This window comes from Caloenas nicobarica, chromosome 3, assembly GCF_036013445.1.
Source record: "Caloenas nicobarica isolate bCalNic1 chromosome 3, bCalNic1.hap1, whole genome shotgun sequence".
Lineage (NCBI taxonomy): Eukaryota > Metazoa > Chordata > Aves > Columbiformes > Columbidae > Caloenas > Caloenas nicobarica.
In genome coordinates this window covers 215,002-237,639 of record NC_088247.1, presented here as the reverse complement: position 1 = coordinate 237,639, position 22,638 = coordinate 215,002, and the positions used below count along the sequence as shown (strand labels likewise).

Below are 22,638 nucleotides of genomic sequence, written 5' to 3'. Positions count from 1 at the left end.
AAAAAGTGAGTCTGCACGCATTACACAGGACGGTTGTCCCGTTGGAGGTCAGAGGAAGCATTTGGAGGAGACATTTGGCATTTTCAGAGGAGCGAGGCCACTGGTGGAATCCCAGAGGGATCCACTTTAACACTGGGCTGTTCAAAACTTCCCACCATGATCTGGGAAATAAGTGGGCAGGGACTAAGACCAGGTTTGAGGATTACACAGAGCAGCAGCAATTGAAAGGTAACCACAAAGAAATGCTGAAGCATCTTAGAATATGAGGTGGTTGGGAGCTGGAACAGCAGATACAATTCAGTATTATGAAGTGAAAGGCACCCAGCAGCCTCTGTAAATTGCCCCTGCAGCCCTCAGACTCCTTCAAAGCTGGTCTGAATTTCACCTGCTTAAAAGGTTGCTGTGTTTGAAATGGAGATATCCTGAAAGCCCACAGGAATGCTTCACAAGTTCTTACCGCTCAAGTGAGCTGTATATTGATGCTCCTTCCTCTTCAAAACTTCTTGTCATGGCTACATCAAATACCGTCTCTCAGGATAGACTTACACCACTCTCAGGTATTTAACACTGGATATTCTTTTTCCACATATGCTTCCCCTCCAGATACAAAATTGGCCTCAGCAGCCTTCCGTGTGAGGGTTAGTGCAGCCCATTTGTTTGCATGGAGTAGGGGTTAACAACAAATGACCAAGTGTTCACTTCACTGCAGGTCTCCCATCTTTTAATCTGTGCCAGAGAACAATATCTTCTTTAAAAATGTGTGCGCGCATGCATACAAACATACATATATATAAACTTATGTCTCTATACTGGACCTGTTGCTCACCAACACAGAACTTATCGGAGAGGCCAAGGCTGGCGGTGGCCTGGGCTGCAGTGGCCGTGCCCTGGTGGAACTCACGGTCTCGAGGGACACGTGCCAGGCAAAAAGCACAGCCGAGACCATCAGCCTCAGCAAGGGAACGAGTGACTGGGGTATGGGACCCCCTGGGGAATGGCCCTCGGGAGTAAGGGAGCATGACAGCTGGCAGCTCTTGTCGCGTTCGCCGCAGCGAGGGAAGACGCAAACACTTAATATAAGTATCAGCAAGCTCCAACTTTATTACAGAGCAGTTCACTTTTATACATGTTCCAATAATTATGCCTACTAGTCATAACCTGATTGGCTAAAATCTAGGGATTACATTAACCTAATTCGTCTAGCAACAGATATTCAGTATAATCAGTAATTGGCTTATGCATATTACAAAACTTAAGCTCATTATTAGTTACAATTTAACTACCAACTCCACCCTTAGATCCACATTCTTTTCGTTTCTACATCGCTTTTTCTCAACAGACTGCTGACCGCAAGGCTTTTGGTTGTTACGCATTAAATGTCAAGGTCCTTATAATTTTGCCAAGTCAGTGTCTTGCTTGTGGCTCACATGAGCTAGGTTCGCTGCTTATCTAACTCTTGTTCTGCTAACTGTATTAAATTCACATAACCCCTACTATCTAACCATCCCTCCACAAGCTCTTTAAAGACATTTTTCTTAGAACTATGAATTCCCATGTGCAAGGAATCAGGAAAGGAAGGCAGGAGAGCAGCGTGGCCGAGTGAGGACCTGGGCAAACTGAAACACGAGAGGGAAAGGCACAGGCTGTGCAACGCATCCTAGGAAGAACTCAGGGATACTGGCCAAGAGTTTAGAGATGGGATCAGGAAAGCTAAGGCACAGCTGGAGCTAAATTTCCAGGGGATGTGAAGAATAATAAAGGCTTCTACAGGTACATTAGTCAGAAAAGAAAGACAAAAGAAATTGTACTTCCCTCTGATAAATGAGACAGAGGATCTGGTCACAGCTCAGGTGGAGAAGGCTGAGGTATTCAGCAGCTTGTCCGCCCTCAGTTTTCACTGGCCGTTGCTCTTCGTATCTCTCGAGTCCCCGAGTACCGAGGCAGGGGCTGTTGGAATGAAGTCCCACCCATCGCAGGGGACGATCAGGTTCAGGACTGTCTGAGGAACCTGAACATACACAGTTCATGGGACCTGCAGAGATGCAGTGCAGGGTCCTGAGGGAACTCACAGACGTAATCACTAAGCTACTCTCCATCGTATTTGAAAAGCCGTGGCACTTGGTCACCCAGTGACTGGGAAAAAAGGAAACTTCACACTCATTTTTAGAAAGGGCAAAAAGAAGGAGCCTGGGAACTACTGCCCAGTCAGCCTCACCTCTGTGTCCAGTAAGGTCATGGAGCAGATCCTCTTGGGAGCCAAGTCATGTGGACGACAGGGAGGTGACCAGAGACAGCCAACAGAGCCGCGCCAAAGCCAGCTCACACCTGGCTCACCTGGTGGCCTTCCACAACGGAGCGACTGTGTCGGGGGTAACGGAGGAGCTACTGATGTCACCGACCTTGATTTCTGTGAGGCTTTTGACACAGCCTCACACAACATGGTCACTACATTGAAGATATATGGATTTGATGGACGGACTATTCAATGGATAAGGCATTAGCTGGATGGCCACATCCTAAGAGTTGCAGTCAACTCATAATAGCTCAATGTCCAAGTGGAGATCAGTAACAAGTGGTGTCCCTCAGGGGTCCATGTTGGCACCAGTACTATTTAATCTCTTCATCAATGATGCAGACAGGAGGACCTAGTGCAGCTATGCAGATGACACCAAGCTGCATAGTGCAGTTGATTCGCTTGAGGGCAGGGCTGCCATCCAGAGGGACCTTGACTGGCTTCAGGAGTGGGCCAGTCTGAACCTCATGAGGTTCAACAAGGCCAAGTGCAAAGTTGAGGCAACCCCCGGTATCAATCCAGGCTGGGGATGGAGGGATTGAGAGCAGTCCTGCAAAGGACCTGAGGGGTACTGGTGGACAAAAAACTGGTCGTGAGCTGGCCACGTGCGGTTGCAACCCAGAAAGCCAACAGTATCCTGGGCAGCATCAAAAGCAGCATGACCAGCAGGCTGAGGGAACACTACCTCTGTACTCTGCTCTCCTAAGACCCTGCCTGGAGCTCTGTGTCCAGCCCTGGAGCCCATGGAACAAGGACACAGACCTGTTAGAGCAGGTCCAGAGGAGGCCATGGAAATGATCAGGGGGCTGGAACGCATCTGCTATGAAGAATGGCTGCAAGTTGGGGTGTTCAGCCTGGAGGAGGCTCCAGGGAGACCTTATTGGAGCCTTTCTGTACTTAAAAGGGGCTGATAAGAAAGATGAGGGCAGACTTTACCAAGCTGTGCAGTGACAGGACAAGGGACAATGGTTTTGAACTGAAAGAGGGCAGATTTAGATTTTATGTAAGGAAGCCATTCTTTACGATGGGGTGGTGAGACACTGCAGCAGGTTACCCAGAGAAGCTGCGGATGCCGAATCATTGGAAGTGTTCATGGTCAGGTTGGATGGGGCTTTGAGCAACCTGATCTAGTGAAAATGTCCCTGCCTGTGGCAAGGGGGGGTGGACTACATGGTCTTTAAAGGTTCCTTGCAACTCAAATGGTTCTATGATTCTATAGGGTAGAATCTTGACTTGGATTCGCGAAGTGTTAGGCTAACTGAACTCAACAATGGATTGAACAGTAGACTCATGGGTGCTTGAACAGTAAACCATGGCATGGTAGGGCTGCCACCACCTTACCAGCTTGAGCCAATCTAGCAACCAACCTGCTGTAGCACCGATGGAGCATGAACGGACTGTCGGACAATGACTTTTTTTTCACATGCCATGTTGTGTGTAAAAATCCAGATGGTCATGAAGTATCCATATCTAGAAAGCAGGTCTGGTTAGTAACTCATAAATGACAGTAAACAGGACCTTAGCCTGAAATCCACTAAGAAAAACCTTCTTTAATTAATGGGTTTATCATGTTGTCCATCTCTTGGTCTAGAAGGCAATAGATGTGTGGTCAAAGTACAGCTGTGTAGACTGGAGCACTGAGGACAAATGGAGCAGACAGACAACTGAACAGCACCAGAGCATGCAGGGTGACACATGGGGTGAGCTGAGCAAGGAGGGATGGTACCAAGAACCCTACACACCACAGAGACAACAAACCATGTTCTCGCACTGGTTACATTTTATTTTGCTGTCTTCTGATCTTGCCCCTTTACTGCAAACCTTGTGCACCCTGCACAGAAAGCCACAGATTTACACTTGCAGTGCAGCGCAGCAACTGCAGCGGCAGCTGGTTCCAACAGGCAGAGCAACTCCTGCCCGTGGATCTCAGCGCAGCACTGGGGGCTGTCCCGGCACCACAGCGTTAATCCCCACGGGACAGACGGTGCTGTGCTGGGCTCTGTGATGCTTGTTACCCAGGGGGGCAGCTCTGGAGAACCCCCTGGCCACGCTGCCCTTCCCGCTGCCAGGGCTGACATGATTATCCTGGTAACAACACAAATGTACAAACCTGCCTGTCCACCAGGCACTGCAAGAGCTTCCCTGTGAATTTCTGCACTAGCAGCTTTGGCAGACAGTGAAAATTCATGGGGAGGTTACATGGAGCCAGCTGCCTATTTTCTTGCCTGCAAAACTGCAAGAAAAAGGTCAAATTTTGCAACTTCCTAGCACAGTGGGTCTTCGGATAACAGAAATTCTGGAGAACCCATTCTCTGAAAGACAAAGTAGGACTGCCTGTGCTGCTGCTTCCTACCAGCTTGTATGACACCTGCTGAATTTATGGAGCAAAGGAAGATATTCCCTATGATACAGAGTTCATGCCAACGCATGACTTAAAATAACAAACCCTCTCCATTTAACCTTTTCCACACAGGGAAGCCACTGCTAATATACCTCACTCACACAAAGCAGGCAGTATTGAAAAGAAATAGGTGATATAAGACAACAGAGGTGGCGTCTACAGTGCAGAAAAAAAATACGGGAGCACGGGCACACTGGCAAGGCAGTTCAATGAAACCTGGTTTCAGCATCAGCAAGACAGCTGTTGTAAATATGCACTGTCTTGCAGTAAGTTTGTTTCCCAGGTGAGTCTGAAACAAGCGGTCCTCAGAGGGCCCATGCACCCATTAGTTACCGGGGGTCTCTGAAAGGCCAGTGAGTCTCCAAGAGGCTGGAGACTATTTGGTTCTCACTGGGCTGGAAGACCTTCCACATATGTTCAGTGCCCGGTACCACAGAAGAGAGATGCTGGGAGAATGCTGGGTTCCTGACGAGGGTGACAGTGATGTCCCATCACTTCCGAGCAGACCAGAGCTCACGTGCTGCCGTCTGGTGCTGAGCCTGAAGCCCCGGGTGGGCAGCAGAGACAGCGCCGTGCGCAGCAGCCAGGAGCACACACCAGGGAGGCACCAGCTCTTCCGCGACAGCCTGGAACAGGACAGCTACGGGGCAGCTAAAGCCTTTGTGTTCTGCACAGCGCTGCTTGGTTGGTGGGCACACTGTGCAAGAAAGGATTCCCCCTTGAAGAGACCTAAACACTGTGCTAGCCAGTCCCTTACAGGGAGAACTGCTAAAAAAGGACCCTGATCTCACCCATCGGAGCAAGATGATGAAACAGACAGCTGCTGTACTGGGAACCACTAAACAAGCAACTAATGTGACGCAAATGGAGACTGTAACCAGAGCAGGAACGACGCTGGGTACGCTGCTAGTGCCACCGTCCAGGGAACCGCAGCAGGAGCTGCAGCCCCTGTACCCAGCCTGGGTTCAAAGCCTCTCACTGCTGACCAGAGGCAACAGTTTCAAAATCAAGGTCACCAGGTAGAATGGAGTCACAGTCCCAAAGACATTCAGTTGCTTATCTTGGTGCTGTGGGTTATGAGCCTGATGGAGGTGGGGCTTTTAACTAAAAACCTTTAGGATTACTCCTTCTCTTGTAGGGGTTTACTTGCGGCCTCGCTTGCGGCTGGCTTTTGGAAGTTCGGCGCTCTGTGCAGCTTGGGGCTCCCCCTCCTCACCACTCGCACTCTCGTTGTCTACCTGTTGTGGATGGCCTCTCTTACTTCTGCTCATCTTTTCAACTCCAGGAGTGGGAACCTTCTTGGCAGACAGGGCCCCAGTTCTCTTCTTTCTGCCCCGGGCCAAAGGACGTTTCTTCCGTTGCTTCTTCTGCTCTTCTCTTTGGCGGATTTTCATTAGCTTCTCAAAGCTTTTGGTGGTAGTTGTGTTCGCATCAAACCAGTCCTGGAGGGTTTAGAGGCAACAGGTTGGTATTGATGGTGAAAATACCATATAAAGCCTGTAAGGGCTTAAAATAAAGCTGACTTGTGGGACACAAGATCTGGAAAAGCAGACGCCTAACAAAGCTCTGTTCTTTGATATTCCTCTTCAGGTGTCACTCTGAGAGGATTCAGATTTGATTTGGCAATTGCCTGGCTAAAGGCACGGGAAATGCCGAAGAGCTGAACTGAGCAGCAGCACCTTGCGACAAGACACGCAATACGACACAAGACTTGCTCCCCAGCTACGTTTAAGCAAATCACAGGCCACTTGGGTCCAGGACCCTGTTCCCAACGGTAAGCAAGGAGAAGATAAACCAGGGCAAGCATGCAGCATGTCCTTCCGAAGCCACCCTCCCCACTCCCACACCTGGGGCTGGAGCTCCCTTCTGCCTGCCTTACCTCGGCATGCACAGAGTTGATGTGGTACTTGACCCCACTCTCCGAGATGAACTCCTTCTCACACAGGAGACACTTGTATTTACCAGCCACAAAGTCTCCCTGGCACAAGAACAAAAACAAGCCATCACCAATTGCTGCCTAAAGCCTGATACACCTATGTATTGTATTTTATGGTTGGACTCGATGATCTTGAGAGTCTCTTCCAACCAAAATGATTCTATGAGTCTATGAATCTTGCTCAGATATAACCCAGCAGTAAAAAGTAGAAACTACTATTCATAGCAGACGATGCTTCAGCTGCAGGAGCACTGACATTACCGACCAGTTCTGCCCACAATGCACCAGACTGCTCTGTGAGATGTTACAAGGTCTCCAGCACTGTACCTGGAAAAAATGCTCTTGTAGCTGTGAATCTACAAGGTAGGACTGCAGTTTCACTAAAGTAACTGCTATTAAGATGCTTCCTCCTTGCTTTAAGCAGTGTTTGCAATGGCAACGCCATTAGCACACAGGAAGTACTCAAATTGTGAGGAACTCCGATTAGCAGATGGCAGAATAACAGTTTGAACAAGGAGATCTGAGGGCAGGGACAGTGAGGCTATGGGTATAAAAGACAGTGAGTACAGGAAGGCTACCAACCAAGGTACATGTGCCGAGGTGAGACTTGAGTCCTGAGACACTGCCATAGACAGATTCACAGCCCTGAAACGGTACAAAAAGTGCATGTCAGCAAAACTCTGGTAAGAAATCACTTATTCCTGCACAAGAAAGTCTGATTCTCTGGACGATAACTCCAAAAAGGATAAGAGAAGTAGAGGGAGGCATCATTCCTACAAAGCCAGAAAGCTTCTGGTAAAAAGACCATTAAAAGAAATCCAAGCTTTCAGTAAGTTACATATTTCCAGTTTCTGAGCACATTTAGGCATAATAAAGAGACTCCCGTCACAGTTGCATTCACTCTCTATCAAAAGCCTGAGTAAAATGACAGTGAAGCCCTGAGCACAGAGAATGAATTTTGGAGTGGCTGATACTTGGTTAGAACCTCATGACTAAACAAAGTAGGAGTCTGGTGAACACTAACTAGCTCAACTAGCAGTTTTAGGGCATCACACATGACTTGTTAGGTGACATTCTCTTGCTTAAACTAGAAAGGAATTCACCTTCGGTTACTGTCTGATCCCCATCTTGCCTAAAGTGCATTAGAGATTAATTTCAAACAAAGCACGGGCACAAGTACAAGACACATGGATCTCTCCTGCCTGCTGGTGTATCCAGCGGCACAGAGCAGAACCACCACGTCCAGCACCAGTGGTCTCACTGCAGGGCAGCTCGACAGGCCCACCCCACGAGGAGCTTCAGAAGCAGCCTCGGGTGCAAGATCATGCTCAGCCAACAGCTCAGACCCTGAAACAGCAGGTGGGTGCAAGACACGCTTCTGGGTCACTGGTCGGTGAAATGGGACAGCTGCTTTCTAAGGACAGCTCCATATACAACATTACGTTGCAATTCTTATACCTGGAAATCAAACAAGCTGAAATCTGAGGAGCGAGTGCTGGGGTGGGGTAGGGCAGGGGAATGGCATTGTCTCTACACCAAACCCACGCAGAAGCCACCACGGACTCTTGCCGATCCAGTAGTGTGCAGCATGTGTGTCACATCTGCCACAGTTTCCATCAACGGTGCCAGTTCTTCTCTCTGGATCTGAGTGGTGACTGCTCCATGGGATTGCAAGAAACCAAGTGCACAAGCATCCCCAGACCAGGCTGCCAGCGCCGTGCATTCGTCTTCTGGAGCCCCTTTCCGGCTTTCAAAAGAAAACCTAAGTGCTGTGCCAGACAAAGTCCCTCTACTCTTACATTTCCATCTCTGCTCCTCCCTCCTTCTACAATTAGGTTTAATACACCTGACAGACAGGCAGGGGCTTCTCATTTTTCCACTGTGCAAACCTCCAAAGGGACCACGTCGCAGCTGGATGTGAGAGCTGTACCAGTCTGACACCCAGTTATTGGCTCTGGAGCGGACAAACATCCCCAGAGAGATCATCCCCAGGGCAACAGTCCAAACACAGGCTTGGTTACACTCACCAACTGTCCTGAGACAGAGCAGAATCTGCCTTCCACAGAGAGACAAACTGTAGATTCAAGGTTGTGGAAAGCTGTTGGCTCATACAGCCCTGACATCTGTCCCCTTTGAGGCTTCAGAAACACTTAAGGGTTACCTGGTTGGGGCAGTGGACTCTTCGGTACATTTTAATCTCTGTTTTCCATTTGCATAGCACATCTTGACTAAATGTGGGCAGTCCAGGACGAGTGTATTTCAGCTGAGATAAAGAGATGGAATTGAAAGCTGGAAGCAGTGTTAGCCACACGCAGTGCCAAGTTTGCCCCTTTCTCTTCCAGGCTGAGACAGAAGTGCTATTTCTTCTCCTACTCTAACAGCCAAACTCTCTATAACCAATCTTCTCCTGTCTCACTGACTCTCTATAAACACAACTGAATCTGGAAAAACCCCACAATACCAGAACCCAAAATGTCCCATAACTTTGATTACAAGAATTCTTCTAAATGTATTTACCCTCTTAAAATCATAAATCATCCTTTTTCCTTGGGTTTCCCTTACAATCTAAAAGATGCTCCTAGAAACTCTGAAGCCTGAAAAAAATAAGAAATATCACTGCATGGCAGCAGTGATCTGCAGCCTAGGACTTATGAGCAACATACTGCCTATAACTGCCTTTGTGCCCACTGAAAATTACAGCAATGGGACTTGAGAGTCATTATAGCCTGACTGGATAGAACACTCCTATCACAGCAATTGCTACTGTATCAATACCATAACCTAAGACCAGAGAGAACAAAACCTGATCTCTCCTACAAGATATTAATTCTTCAGTACTGCTTTCCATGGGCCACTGAACACTTGCAACACTGCAAGACTCCTCTGATATGAAGAAAGACTCAAACCCCATATCGTATTTTTAAGGCCTTGTACCTTGCGGTCATCCGGAATCAAGTCCTGCAGAACTTTTCTCTTGGGCCACTCTTTGGCCAGCTCTTCTCCAGCCAGCTCATGGAGATAGTAGACTGCCACCTTTGCAGATCTCCTCTGAACTCTGCCTGTGTTGCCTGGCTCCCGCTTTATTTCCTTCAGGCTCTCTGTTCTCCTTTCCTCATGGAGGTAAGTGACCTGCAATGAAGGCCAGGCGAACCTCCTCCACCGGTTCCCGTTTCAGTGACACTAAACACTGCCAACAGATAATCTGCAAAATCCCTCACAAAACTGCTGCTGCAGCTCTGGCTCCCTGTCACAGACAGAAGCAGATCCCGCTATCGAGACAGACCCCGAGTCTGCTTGGGGGGATCACAGCAGTGAGGGTCACACAGGGTTTCATGCGATGTTCCACATCACTCACTGTAAAACACTCACAGACAACAAGCGTGGTACTGCCTGTTCTGCTCCAACATTGGGTCTCCAAAGAGCAAAGAAAAGCAGCTCACAAGTTACACATGTCAGCATCATCCTTCCATGGAGCCAAAGTCAGGCTGGGGAAAGTTCACTGCTGCCATGGCGATTTACTGTTAAAAACTTCATCCCAGTCACAGAACAGCAACAGTTGCTGCTTGAATGAAAGTGTCAAGGACAGAATACTCCAGAGGGACAGAAAAATGCAGATTTGCTATCCCTAATTACCCACCCAAGTAGCAGACAAGAGCCTACATGTGTCTCCAGTCTGAATGGCTGAAGTCCCACCACACTACTCTGACAACCACAGCAATTTGCACTTACCGGCCCGTGCTTAGATCTGAGATGGTAGACAAGTCCCGCCTTTGACTTGTATGCTTTTCCACAGTGGTGGCACTTCATGGCCATTTTCTCCAGCTCCGAAGCAGCCTTCCCACATTTTTTAATGTGATACAGGTATCCCATTATGCTGGTGAAGCTGCCTGTGCAGCCCTGTCAATGCAGAAGGAAAATGCATGGAAGAAAAACACTCTGCAAGCGATCAGAAGACCACTGTGCATAGAATCCACCATCTGCTGACCAAGGTACCATCACCTTCCCTGCCAGACCAGAGACAATCAGGTAGTAAACTTCAATGTTAGTCTATTCAGATAAACAAAATAAAAAGAATTGCCTGCAACTGGAAGAAACTGTTTCTTAGAACTTCTTTGTAGGTAGTGGGCAACAGAAAATTTCGACATACAGAATGAAGAAACCACCTGTGTCCTGGACTACACCAAAAGGAGTGTGAGCAGCAGGAGCACTGCATCCAGCTCTGGGGTCCCCAGCACAGGACACACACGGACCTGCTGGAGAGGGGCCAGAGGAGCCCCAGAAATGACCCGAGGCTGGAACAGCTCTGCTGGGAGGACGGGCTGAGAGAGTTGGAGAAGAGCTGGAGAAGAGAAGCTCCAGGGAGACCTTAGTGTGGCCTTTCCGGACTTAAAAGGGGCCCACAAGAAAGATGGGGACAGACTTTTGAGCAGGGCCTGTTGTGATAGGACAAGGGGTGATGGTTTTAAACTAAAGGAGGGAGATTCAGGACAGACATGAGAAGAAATTGTTTGTGCTGAGGGTGGTGAGAGTCTGTCCCAGGTTGGCCAGAGAGGTGGTGGATGAACCATCCCTGGAGACATCCCAGGCCAGGCTGGACGGGGCTCTGAGCAACCTGAGCTGGTGCAGATGTCCCTGCTCATGGCAGGGGGGCACTGGGGGAGCTGGGATGGTCCCTTCCATCCCAAACCCTTCTGTGATTCTGTGATACTCTGTCTTAAAATCATAGCCAGGATCTCGAAACTAACCCAGCTTTGGCCAGCACCAAAGCGCACCCAGCAGACCTCTCATAATTTTTACATTCATGCCTCCGCTGCTGTTTAATTCAGGATACTGAGCACAATGTAGCTTACCTCTCTCGTGCACTTTAGTTTTCCCATACGCTTCAAAACCTTCCGAAGGCGGTCTCGCTCAAGCTGCTCATCCAATTCGCCTCCCTCCTTCACAACTGGCTAAAGCACAGCGGAAAGATGAAAGAAAAACACAGGATGCTCAGCATTTACAGTTCTTCTCATAGAAAATTCACTACTCAACGCACTACTGATGGAAAGCTGCTAAAATAATTAAATCTCTGCAACTTATGATTTTACAGAAGTGTATCTAATACAATGATCACTCTATATCCCAGAACAACTGAATTATCTTTAAAAGCAGTAAACTGCCTGAAACCCACTTTGCATGTGAGAGTTTTAATATTTAGATAGCTATCTATAAACAAAACCTTGATAAGAAATGGTCACAAACTATAGTTGCTGGGAAGGATAACATACATATTTCCATAATTACCTCCCTCCCCTTCTGCCTGTGGAAAGCACTTACTCATCTCTGTGATGTATCTTCAACATTTGCTGGTCTTGCTGTTTCCACTGAGCCTCACTAGAGCTAAGCAGACCAACCACCTGCAATGGTTATTGCACCTGTGCTAAACCACAGCTCCAGTTCTTCTCTGTTCTCTCTCTGATGGTTACTGTATACTATTTCCGACATGACCTTATAATGATATTACACCTACACCGAATAAAATGTAGTACTGAGTGACACACCTACTCCTCAGGGCCTATTTAATTTACTAGTACAGCTGTAGGTTCAGAAACCACAGTACTGGGAACTATGTAAAAAATAACAGTAACAAACTAAACCTTACCCAAACTTCCAAATGACCTTTCCAAAAGTTCTGACTCTTTACAGCTACAACAGGAGACATTGCCTTCTTTAAAGCAATAGCAAGGAGGAAAAGCAGACTGTAGCATTAGTATCTTCACAGTAAATAGGGACAAGAACTAAACTGCTGCTTCTGCTTTTTTAACTTTGGACTTGTAAAGAACTCAAATCTGGTCTGCTCTGGATGTAGAAATACTCTTACTTTCTAGCAAAGGACTGAAAAATACGGCCTCATGAGCAATCATTTTTTTTTCTGATTGAGAATGCCTTTTGTGTGTGACATATAACCAGCCTAAACAGAAATGAATCCCCTCTTTCTATGATGTAGCATGCCTAACATCTCTGCTAACATTCTACTGTTTTTTTCCAATGTCAAATCTCACAGGAAAAATAATAGGTAGATTTGAACAGCTATGACATTTGAAAAAAAAACCAAACAAAACATGTTCTCTTACTGTGTGCACTAGGGAAAGAACAAAGACTGTCTCGCCTGTAGGATTTTTAGATGCACAGCAGTTGTGTTACCTGATTGTTATGGTCTGCCATGACATGGTATTTCATCCCTCCTAAAGATTTGAGCTGCTTCCCACAGTGATGACACGTGAACATTTCCTACAAAGAAGCAAAGACAAGGTGCGTGTAACTGTAAATTAACCAAAGCAGTGGGAAACTCTTTGGGGGAAAGGAGCAGGAGAGCAGAACATTTTAACTGGGCGTGGTAACTTCCCATTGAGAACAGAAGAGATTTTATGGAGCCTAATATTTAAGGGAATAATGAAATAGCTACTCCTTTGTTCACTGCCCCAAACCTCCAGCAAAACGCTAAGCAAGAAGCACCGAGTGCAGCCTCTTACAGATGTAAAAAGAACTCTTAGAGACATAACCATGAGATGAAACAGGTTGTAAATGCAACACAAACCAGCGTGCAGGCATTTCAGTCAGTGAGCTGAAGAGGAGTAAAGAAAACATTGCTCATTTCTTGCGTTCTTACCTGCCTGCAATTCACCATGTGTTTCTTCAGTCCTTCTACAGTCTTTCTCACCACGGCGCGGCATGTTGGACACGTAACTCGGCCTTTGTCCTGGATTTCCAACGACCATTGCTCTTCCGTACTGCCTGTCAGAACAACAGGTTTGGAATGGAAGTGCAAACACAATATCTTTTTTTTTCCTTCAACGTGCACAATGAATCCTAGAAGGAAAAAGGCCACACTACCAAACCCATGTCCAGCCACACTTCAACAGGTTTAGCTCATTTTCAGCTCTTAATGTGTCTGGTGACACGGACACACAGCACTGCTTTTGGGAGGTCATTTTCTAAAAACTCTTTAATCCTACCAGCCCCTTGGCAGAAGTGTTCTTCCACTTGTTCAGTAGAGATTTTTTCCTTCCTTCATTTTTATTACACAATTACTTCAGCATGCAGAGTAAACTGTTCTTTTGGCAACAGGGTTTTCACAGTAAAAGTAGTCACAGGTGTGACTGAACAGCTTCAGACAAAGTGCAGAGCTCAGTTCTGCTGCCCAAGTCTTTAGAAGCCCACCTGTCAGCCAGCACCTGTGGCACTGGGGAGAACAGACCCGAGCGGCACCACCAGCCACGTCACTCAGCAGCCAGGGAGAAGGACCTTCTGTGGCATCGCTTCCATTTCATGGCCTTGTTTTGAAATGCCAAGCAAAAGCTTGGCATAACCCACAAGGATTACAAATTACTGAGATGGGTTCTGGGAAGAAAGTGGCTTAGCAGCCATCTGCTTGAACTCTTACAATAAACAGATCTAAAGGCTTTCCTCTTTGCCCAGTACAACAGGCAGGGGTTGTCCCTGCCCAGGTGGCTGAGGGAAAAGTCTGCGAATCAAACAGCACTTGGTAGAAAACTGGGATATTTAATGAGCACTGTGAACTACACACACCAAGTCATTCACTTGCCGAGTCAAGGCTAATGTTGTTTTTCTAGGACGGACTACTTGGGTCGCTGGCTACCAAGTCACCAGAAGTGATTTGGCAGCAACAGTTAGAGTTTTGCCTGCAGACATATTCTGCTGAGTAAAAAAGCATAAATACTTTTAAGAGCTTTGTAGTGAAACTCTTCTAACAGGTTCTTGCTCTAGTTCCAGAAGTGATTCCCCCTTCACTGTTCCGTTATGCAGCGGCAAACCCACATGGAACCGCAGTGCTGGGCAGCCAGCAGCCCTTCCAGCCCTGCTCTGCAGCACCGACACGCTGCACGCGGGAGAGCAGACACCTCTTGTGCACAGCAGTGAACAACGCCACAGAAACACCAGAAACACAGCGCTGCTCACATGCAAATCCTACAATCACATTTCTCTTTTAGCTGCTTTATAAACAATTCTAAGCAACTGCTGCTTCTTTTTACCTGTGTCATAGGTTTCCGGTTCTTTCTGAGCACAGCGGCCTTTTGTTTTGGAGTTTTGTTGTGTTTCAGCTTGTTGGTTTTTTCCTGTTATAACACAAACAAGAGACTAGAAGACTTAATTCTTGTTACAAGAGCCTTATTACAAAAAAGTGGAGATTTTTTCCTTGGAGGCTGCTATTTAGTCTGCTGTCTCAAATCTACTCATTCAGAAATGCTCAAGGCATTTTTTTTTTTTTTAAGAAATTTCAATATTACGTTCCCTACTCCCTTTCAAAATCCATAGCTATTTATAGCTGCAGACATTAGACCCATCCAGATATTTGTAATGGGAACTCTTCACACTGAAACATCCTCTGTTCACAAAATGGCTGAGCCAAGACAATGACTTATTGACAACCAAATGGACAGTCCTCACTCCTCTACTTATTCCTGTTTTCTTTAGACTGAACAACTCGTATTGTTTCAGTATTTTCTCGTGGGTTATGTATTTTTTCCTCTTCTCCCTGTTCGCTCCAGTTGCCCCACACATTCCTGAGCCGCAGTGCCCATTGCTGGAAGCAGCACTCAAGTGTGACTGCGTTAGAGCAAAAGAATTACTTGACGTGTCTGAACGTCAACACTCCTGCTCAGACATCTCAGTATAACATCTGCCTTTTTACAAACAAGTATGGCACTGATTGTCCCTATTCAGCTTTTGATCTATTATAAATCTCAAATGCTCTTCTAAAGAACTGACACCTAGGAGGTTGTTCCTTCTGTTTCAGCTGTGCTAGTATTTCTTCCTAACTACAGAATGTTAGGGATTGGAAGGGACCTCGAAAGATCATCTAGTCCAGTATCTTTAATTTTATACACTATATTCCATTCTACTTTTTAAACTGTTTCTCTAACATCAAGACCACTTTAAATTTTAGCCTTTTCTCCAACACATTTGCCATCTCTTTCGGTTCTGCACTATCCACGTACTTCCTAGTCCTTGGTGACAAAAACAATAGTTAGAATTGAAGCTAGGACATATTGTGAACCACCATTCTATATTTTTTTCTTTCACAGAAATCACAGAGACATTAATGTTGGGTGGGACCTCCTGAGACCACCTAGGCCAAGGTGTGTGTTCAAGCAGGGTCAGCTATAGCAAGTTGCTGAGGAACGTGTCTGGTCAAGTTTTCAGTGTCTCCACTGATGGAGACTCCACAACCTCTTTGGGGAACCTATGCCAGAGTTTGACCACCCTCACTGTAAAAAAAAGTGTATTCTTGTCTTTAGACAGAATTTTGTGCGTTTTAATCTGAGCGCATTGCCTCTTGCCAAGCATGATTTGCCCTTCATGAATCCATGCTGACTGCTCCAAATCACCATCTTGTCCTTCAGGTGTCTGGAAACGCTTTCCAGGAGGATTCTCCCCATCACCTCCCCAGGGACTGCAGTGAGGCTGACTGGCCTGTAGTTCCCCAGATCTTCCCTCTCTCTGTCCTTGAAGACAGGAGCGATATTTGCTCTCTTCCAGTCTTCAGAGACCTCTCCCGATCTCCATGACCTTTTAAAGATAATCAAGAGTGGCCTCAAGACGACACCAGCCAGCTCTCTGAGCACAACCGACAGGCCCACTGGAGTGAGGTATGTCCAGTTCAAGTGCTCTAAGCCCGTCCTCCCTCGCCCAGTGTAAGGCTTCCTTGCTCCAGACTCTCCCTCAGGTCTCGGGCGCCTGGGATTCCTCAAGGATCCTTTAGCTCATGAGGACTGAGGCACAGGGAGCACCGAGCACCTCAGCTTTTCCCATGTCACTTGTCACCAGTCCCCTGCTCAGCAGTGCTCTCACTTTTTCCCTGGTCTTCCCTTTACTGTTCATGTACCTGTAGAATCCTCTCTTGTTGCCTTTCACATCCCTTCCAAGATTCAACTCTAGGTTGGCCTTGGCTTTGCTAACCTTGCCCTTGCAAGACTGGACAGCAAACGTTTACTTTTGCTGTGTCACTTGCTCCTACTGTCAGCACTTGTACACTTCCTTTTGCACCTAACCACTGATTAACAATCCTTTGAAGGCATGAAAGACCTATGATATCAAGCATTTCCCCCCTCCACCTCTGTGGTAAAAGAAAATTAAACTGGTTGTGTTTGATTTCTCCTTAACAAGTCCACGCCGCTGTTATCATCTACTCATTCATTTCCAGATGTTTAGAAGTAATTTGTCTGATTATTTAGTCCAGAATCTTTTGGGAGCTGAAATGAAGCAGACTAGCCTACACTTCCCTGACTTCCTTTCCTCCTTCCCATCGTTAGACTTTTAAGAGACCGAAATTAGAACAACCATCTCCTGCTGTAACACATAAACTAGTCAACAGTCTCCTGTAGCAAAACACTCAGAATCAGAAACACAATTGGAAGACAGCAGAGGATAGCAATTGGGCAGAGAGGAAGCCTGAAGTATCTGACGGCTTTTAACTAGGAATTACAAGTTATTTGTTTTACCCAAAATCTTCTGCTTCTTCTTGGGAGAGTCTTTAAGATCTTCACCTTCCCCTTGCTCAGATTTCCTCTTGCCTTTCAGTACTTCTCCTGCTAATGAGTAAGAACAGAAATGCTTCAGTCTCATTATTCAGTCAGGATAACACCTTTGAGTTTGCTGCTGCCTCAGCTTATCCTTGTATTCAATACTTTAAAAATAAGCTTTTGACTCAACGACATTTAGGCACTCCACAGCCTGCAGTCCTCCAGCACAGACGTTATGGAAGAAATACCGTGCCACAGCATGGTCTGGGAAAACAACACTCTCCAGGTGGAGAGCCAGAAGGTGCGAGGTTATTTCATAAAGAGCTCATCTGCACACACGGAAAGAAGCACAGAGAAACAACGGCACGTGGGAAAGCCCAAAGAATATCCTGCCTCCCCTCACTGTTTCCAGGGCCATCGAAGGCTTATCTCCATGAACGCAGAGAAGCACAGAAGCACAACGGCAGGCAGGGGAAGACAAATTACAGACTCAAAGAAACAGACACGTTCCTTGCACGTCTGTCCCAGAACAACCACCCGCACGAGTCAATGGGAGCTCTGGAACATCGTTTGGAAGGGGCAGGTAGGAGAGGGGTGGGGACGATAAGCAAGGCGTTAGTGCCTACAGTTATGTGATACACGGGACACTAACGAAGAACAACTCAGGATTATACAAGACCGGGATATTTAGGAGTGGTATCAAAGGAAGTGAAAGGGAGAGAATTAGCTGATTTGGGGAGGATCAAGTGTGGGAAAATAGAGGTCTAAGAGGCTAAAAAGGGGCACTTGTGAACAGGTGGTTGGTTGCTATATGGGTCTGGTCACACCTGACACCAAACCAGAGGGACCAGGAGAGGAGTGTCTTTGTGTGAGCCGGTCTGTGAGGCCTGTGAGGTTTGTGAGGCCTGTGAGGTTTGTGAGGCCTGTGAGGTTTGTGAGGCCTGTGAGGTTTGTGAGGCCCGTGAGGTTTGTGAGGCCCGTGAGGTTTGTGAGGCCCGTGAGGTTTGTGAGGTCTGTGAGGTTTGTGAGGTCTGTGAGGTTTGTGAGGTCTGTGAGGTTTGTGAGGTCTGTGAGGTTTGTGAGGCCCGTGAGGTTTGTGAGGTCTGTGAGGTTTGTGAGGTCTGTGAGGCCCGTGAGGTCTGTGAGGCCCGTGAGGTCTGTGAGGCCTGTGAGGTCTGTGAGGTCCATGAGACCCGCTCCAGCCACCGGCATGGCTCTGCGGGCTGCGGGGCTCATACTCCATGTACCAGCAACCGAGGGGACCGCGACCCAAAGCCAGAGACAGAGCAGACTGAGTGTTCAGTCCAGCCACAGGAGAGATCCATGTTGCACATATGTGAGCACACACCTATATACTGCATTTATATACACTTTTTCTATATGCTTCCTTGCTGCAGCAACCTTGCTTCTATCAAGCTACCAGATTCAGGTCTCCCCACAACAAGATGGAATCAGATTCTGACTTAGAGATAAGAAGAAAGTGCATTAAAGAAGAGTGAAGTTTTGGCTCTCTGCCACACAAGAAGTTTGGAAAACAGCTCGTAGGCCAGGAAATCTGAATGTTCCTACAACAACATAAGACCCGAACCACTTCAAATCAGAAAATCATACGTGACAGAAGGGAGAAAACAAAATAAATAAAAATGGCCTTAAAAAAAGAATAATCTACCAACCACAAAAGCCGTGTCTAATCTAGAATACTGCTGAATTCTCCCCTTTTCTACATCTTCAGTGTTGCTTGTTCTATTTTTAAAGCTCTCAAAGTATATTCCTGATATGATTAGCAGAACCCTTATACATATCTCTTCTACAGATAAAACTGAGTTCAGTCACAGAATCATTAATTTTAATAGACCAGTCACTCAAAAGGAACTGCAGAACAGAGAATTTTACCTATGTTTCTGCAGTGGAGGAAGTGTATTTCTCTTAATACATGAGCAGCATTAGCAAGCTCGTAATTTGTGGCCAGATGGCAGCATGTCCATCAGAAGTAATCTAATATCTCAAAAAAGGACCACAGAGAAAAAGAGTTTTGCACTGAGCCAGGAATGACGAGTACCTTTTTCTTCTGAAGATTTGTTAACGCTGCTTTTTACTCCACTCATTTCCAACCAGTACGTGGGCCTGCGAATGGTGCGCTTGCTCCTTGGCTCCGCGTTCCCGTTCACCTGGCTCTTCAGTGAGGCAGAAGAACCGTCGCTGACTGTCTCATCACAGCTGCTGTTCAGTCCTGGGACAGCAGTTTCCACTTCTTCAATTTGCTCAGACCTGGAAAACATCAACTGTAAATCCTGGGTATATGTGTGCATACATACACACAACCACAGCAGCTTGACAGACAACGTCCCTTTCATCTTCCCAAGTACTCCAAAAATTCATCTCACAGTTCATTGAACCTCCTGAACTGAAAAATGCCGGCAAGATAAAACATCCTAAATGGTATTTTCAGTACATCTTTTAGAGAATAACATTAGAAAGCTCCTTGAGAGGAACTGAAAAAAATATTCATTCTACCTCAAACCTTCGACTTAAGAAGGTAGCACAAATTAACCTCACTTTAAAAATCTGCATTTTTCCTTAAGCAAACAATGTGAAATGTAAGAATTCTTCTGCAGCCCATTATTACAAAAGAGACCTTTTCCATTCCTCAAAGGGCAATATCTCCTTCAGTTCGTATTCCCAGAACCAGAGCTGACACTACACAATCAGAAGACTTAATGCTAGTAAGGATTTTAACCAGCAAAGCTTTCAGCAACAAAGACAGCTTTACAGTGTATCCTACAAACCACACTGCATTAAGACCAATTTAGACTCCAGCAGGACTGATTTTTCTTCCTAGAGATCAGAGGGAACTTTGCTTCACTATTCTCAAATATTTCTCCCAGCACTGAAGTGCCCGGACATTGACGCTACCACACAGGACAGCAAAGTGATGAGGGGTCAAGGAAACCAGGGGGGCAAACAGCATTTATGTGAAAGAGCAGAGAACAGGAACACCTTCCAACAATTCACAAACTGAAACAAGCAGATCACTTGAATGATGACTGTGATGGCCATTCCAGAATTACTCTCCCACACCCCAAGCTGTGGAACTCATGTGTTTTAACACATCAATCCAGAAATCAGTAAGTGGGGGACCCTGATGGTACCAGGTCGAATCAGCATATACTACATTTAAGAAGGTGCTGTGGAAGGATGGGGAGAGGAATTCTCAAATTACGGCCTTTCAGTTGCAATCCTACTCAAAATACACACATTTTGGAACACTGAGCTTGAACATAAGCTGTCTTCCCAGTGTTAAAATCCTTTTAAAAACAAGAAATGAAAACTAATACCCCTTGAAGTGTCAGAAAAGCACTTTTCCTACAAAACCAATACACAAAATCAGCTCAGACTCTCATCACAGAAACCAAAAAAAGTTGCAGCTCTTAAAATCCAGAATATTCAGAATATATAGGAATCTCTCAGCTCTTTTCTTGCCTTCAGTCAAACTAGACAAGAAACATTCACATACTTTTTGCTTCCCAGAGACCTCTTGGCCTTCTGTTGTCTGTGATGTCCAGGCCTGGTGTCCTAACAAAGGAGAACAATTCACATTAGCAGCATAATCTTTCTTCTTTTTGCATGTTTCACTTTTTCCTTGAACACAATCACCTGCACTTTGAGAACACGGACACCATCCTTTGAAAAGGAAACCAGTTTTCTGCAACAGGGAGTGTTGAACCTTCCAACTCCAGCTGAGTTAGAGCTGGAACCAAAACAGGGACGAGCCCCCTGCACCCCCCATGCAAAACCAACATCCCCTTGCACTGGGGCACAATGGAGGTTCTTTGTCTCCATTCCCTGGTACTCACTTTCTGCCTACACTTTATACATGATGACAAATATTTCTAACTTACTAGTTTTTACATAGCACTTATTTTTCCCTTAACCAAATAATTCTTGCATTTACCATGCCAAGATTGTTGTCTCTAGTCTCTTATGCTTCCTCTTTTCACTTTTAATCTCAATTATTTTGTCATACTCCATCAGCTGCCCAGCTGTTCACTTTACCCATTTCGCAGAATCCTTCTTGCTCAACAAAGATTTTTTGTCACTTATCACTTGTTGCTTCTCATGCTCCCATTAAGGTACATAATTTAGCAGATACCATTGACATTGCCAAGTCAGTATAAACAGCTCATTTGCTCTCTGTTGTTCCTCGCATGTGGACAATCATTAATCACCTTCTTCTAAATACTAATAATGACTCGATGTTGTTCTTCATTGGGAAAGCCAGAGCAAAAATCTTGGTTATACAGACAAAAAACCAAAAACAATTACTCAATAGAAATATATGAAATATCAAAACTGTAACCTAGGAACAGAGATATATTTTGCCATGTACAGGAACTGGGTAAGAAACTGGGAAAGAAAAAGGAAAAAAGAAAAAAGAATGTGAATAAATTACCTGTCTTCTTTATGGAAAAATGTAATGCACATTATCAACTTGACCATGCTATGAAGTATTTTAGCTATTAGAAATAAATGTTACACATTATCTGGGGAAAACAGGCATGTGACAATTTGAAGAAGTCATAAAAATGTGACGGACTTCTTAGGAGGAGATGCTGAGAAACTTCAGGTGCTGTATCAAACTAGGGAACAGGAACAGGCGGCTTCAAGGCAAAGGAAAAAAATGCACTGGAAAATTAACCTCAATCTGTCTTTCTAATTTACGCACAGGAACAAACTGTAATTTACCTTTCCCAGGCCCATTGTCAGTGAGACACCCTGCCCTGCAGGTAAGAAATGCCTTATGGGCACTGAGGTCAACCAGATGAATTGAACTGGGACTCCAGAGCGTCAGACTCTCCTGGGCCTCCAGCCTCAGCCTCCCTGCACCAAAAGGGTTGGGAAGCAGCAGGGGCAAAATTCACAGCTGCTTGATCAATGACTTCACAATCGTATCTTGTTGTCTTTGAAGGAAAAGTCAACTAAAGGTGTTTGTTTTGCTTTGACATGGTTTACACGCATCCAGCGGTGCAAAGAGCAGTGTTTGGGAAAACCCCTCCATGTGCAAGGTGGAGAAACCTCCTGAGGAGCAGCCAGAGAAAACTGTGCCTGTGAAATTACAGTGACAAAAACGGACAAACAGGCAGGCACAGTCTGCTGAAACCAGCTGGCCTAATCTACCTTTAGAAGAACCTAGATGATTAACAAACGTGGCACTTGTTTTAAGATTTTTTTTTTTAATAAAATATTTTGCATAAGAGCAAAGATTAGGACGAAGAATTTAGGTCACAGTTAAGGATCTGCAATTAAAAAAAGGAGAGTATAGATGATCTGTCTAGCCTTCCTTTCTGAGAAGCTGATAGCAGCAATTATGAAGGAAACATCTACATCTGTTTAAGTTTTGAATGTTTTTTACTTATACAGTGTACTGCCCGCTTGGGAAGGAGAGACCTACAGCATGGGGGAATGGCCAAGGGCTGGACACGTAACC

General features: G+C 45.9%; 1 protein-coding gene across 3 annotated transcripts in view; it reads right to left on the bottom strand.

Annotated features, from left to right (window-relative positions):
- Nucleotides 1-1,105: 1,105 nt before the first annotated feature.
- ZNF512 (zinc finger protein 512) overlaps nucleotides 1,106-22,638 on the bottom strand; it is a 22,473-nt gene continuing 940 nt past the window's right edge. The window contains exons 2-14 of one of the 3 annotated variants that reach the window (XM_065630552.1): nucleotides 20,668-20,726; nucleotides 19,213-19,421; nucleotides 17,133-17,219; nucleotides 14,664-14,747; nucleotides 13,280-13,404; nucleotides 12,814-12,900; nucleotides 11,481-11,579; nucleotides 10,360-10,527; nucleotides 9,565-9,759; nucleotides 8,792-8,893; nucleotides 7,213-7,275; nucleotides 6,574-6,672; nucleotides 1,106-6,136 (exon numbers count right to left, since the gene is read on the bottom strand). In XM_065630552.1, coding sequence (XP_065486624.1) covers nucleotides 5,837-6,136; nucleotides 6,574-6,672; nucleotides 7,213-7,275; nucleotides 8,792-8,893; nucleotides 9,565-9,759; nucleotides 10,360-10,527; nucleotides 11,481-11,579; nucleotides 12,814-12,900; nucleotides 13,280-13,404; nucleotides 14,664-14,747; nucleotides 17,133-17,219; nucleotides 19,213-19,421; nucleotides 20,668-20,726 — 1,677 coding nt within the window. In that variant the 3' untranslated portion in view covers nucleotides 1,106-5,836. Of the gene's footprint in view, nucleotides 6,137-6,573; nucleotides 6,673-7,212; nucleotides 7,276-8,791; nucleotides 8,894-9,564; nucleotides 9,760-10,359; nucleotides 10,528-11,480; nucleotides 11,580-12,813; nucleotides 12,901-13,279; nucleotides 13,405-14,663; nucleotides 14,748-17,132; nucleotides 17,223-19,212; nucleotides 19,422-20,667; nucleotides 20,727-22,638 lie in introns of all 3 variants that reach the window. The other 2 variants (XM_065630551.1, XM_065630553.1) reach the window with 2 other exon arrangements.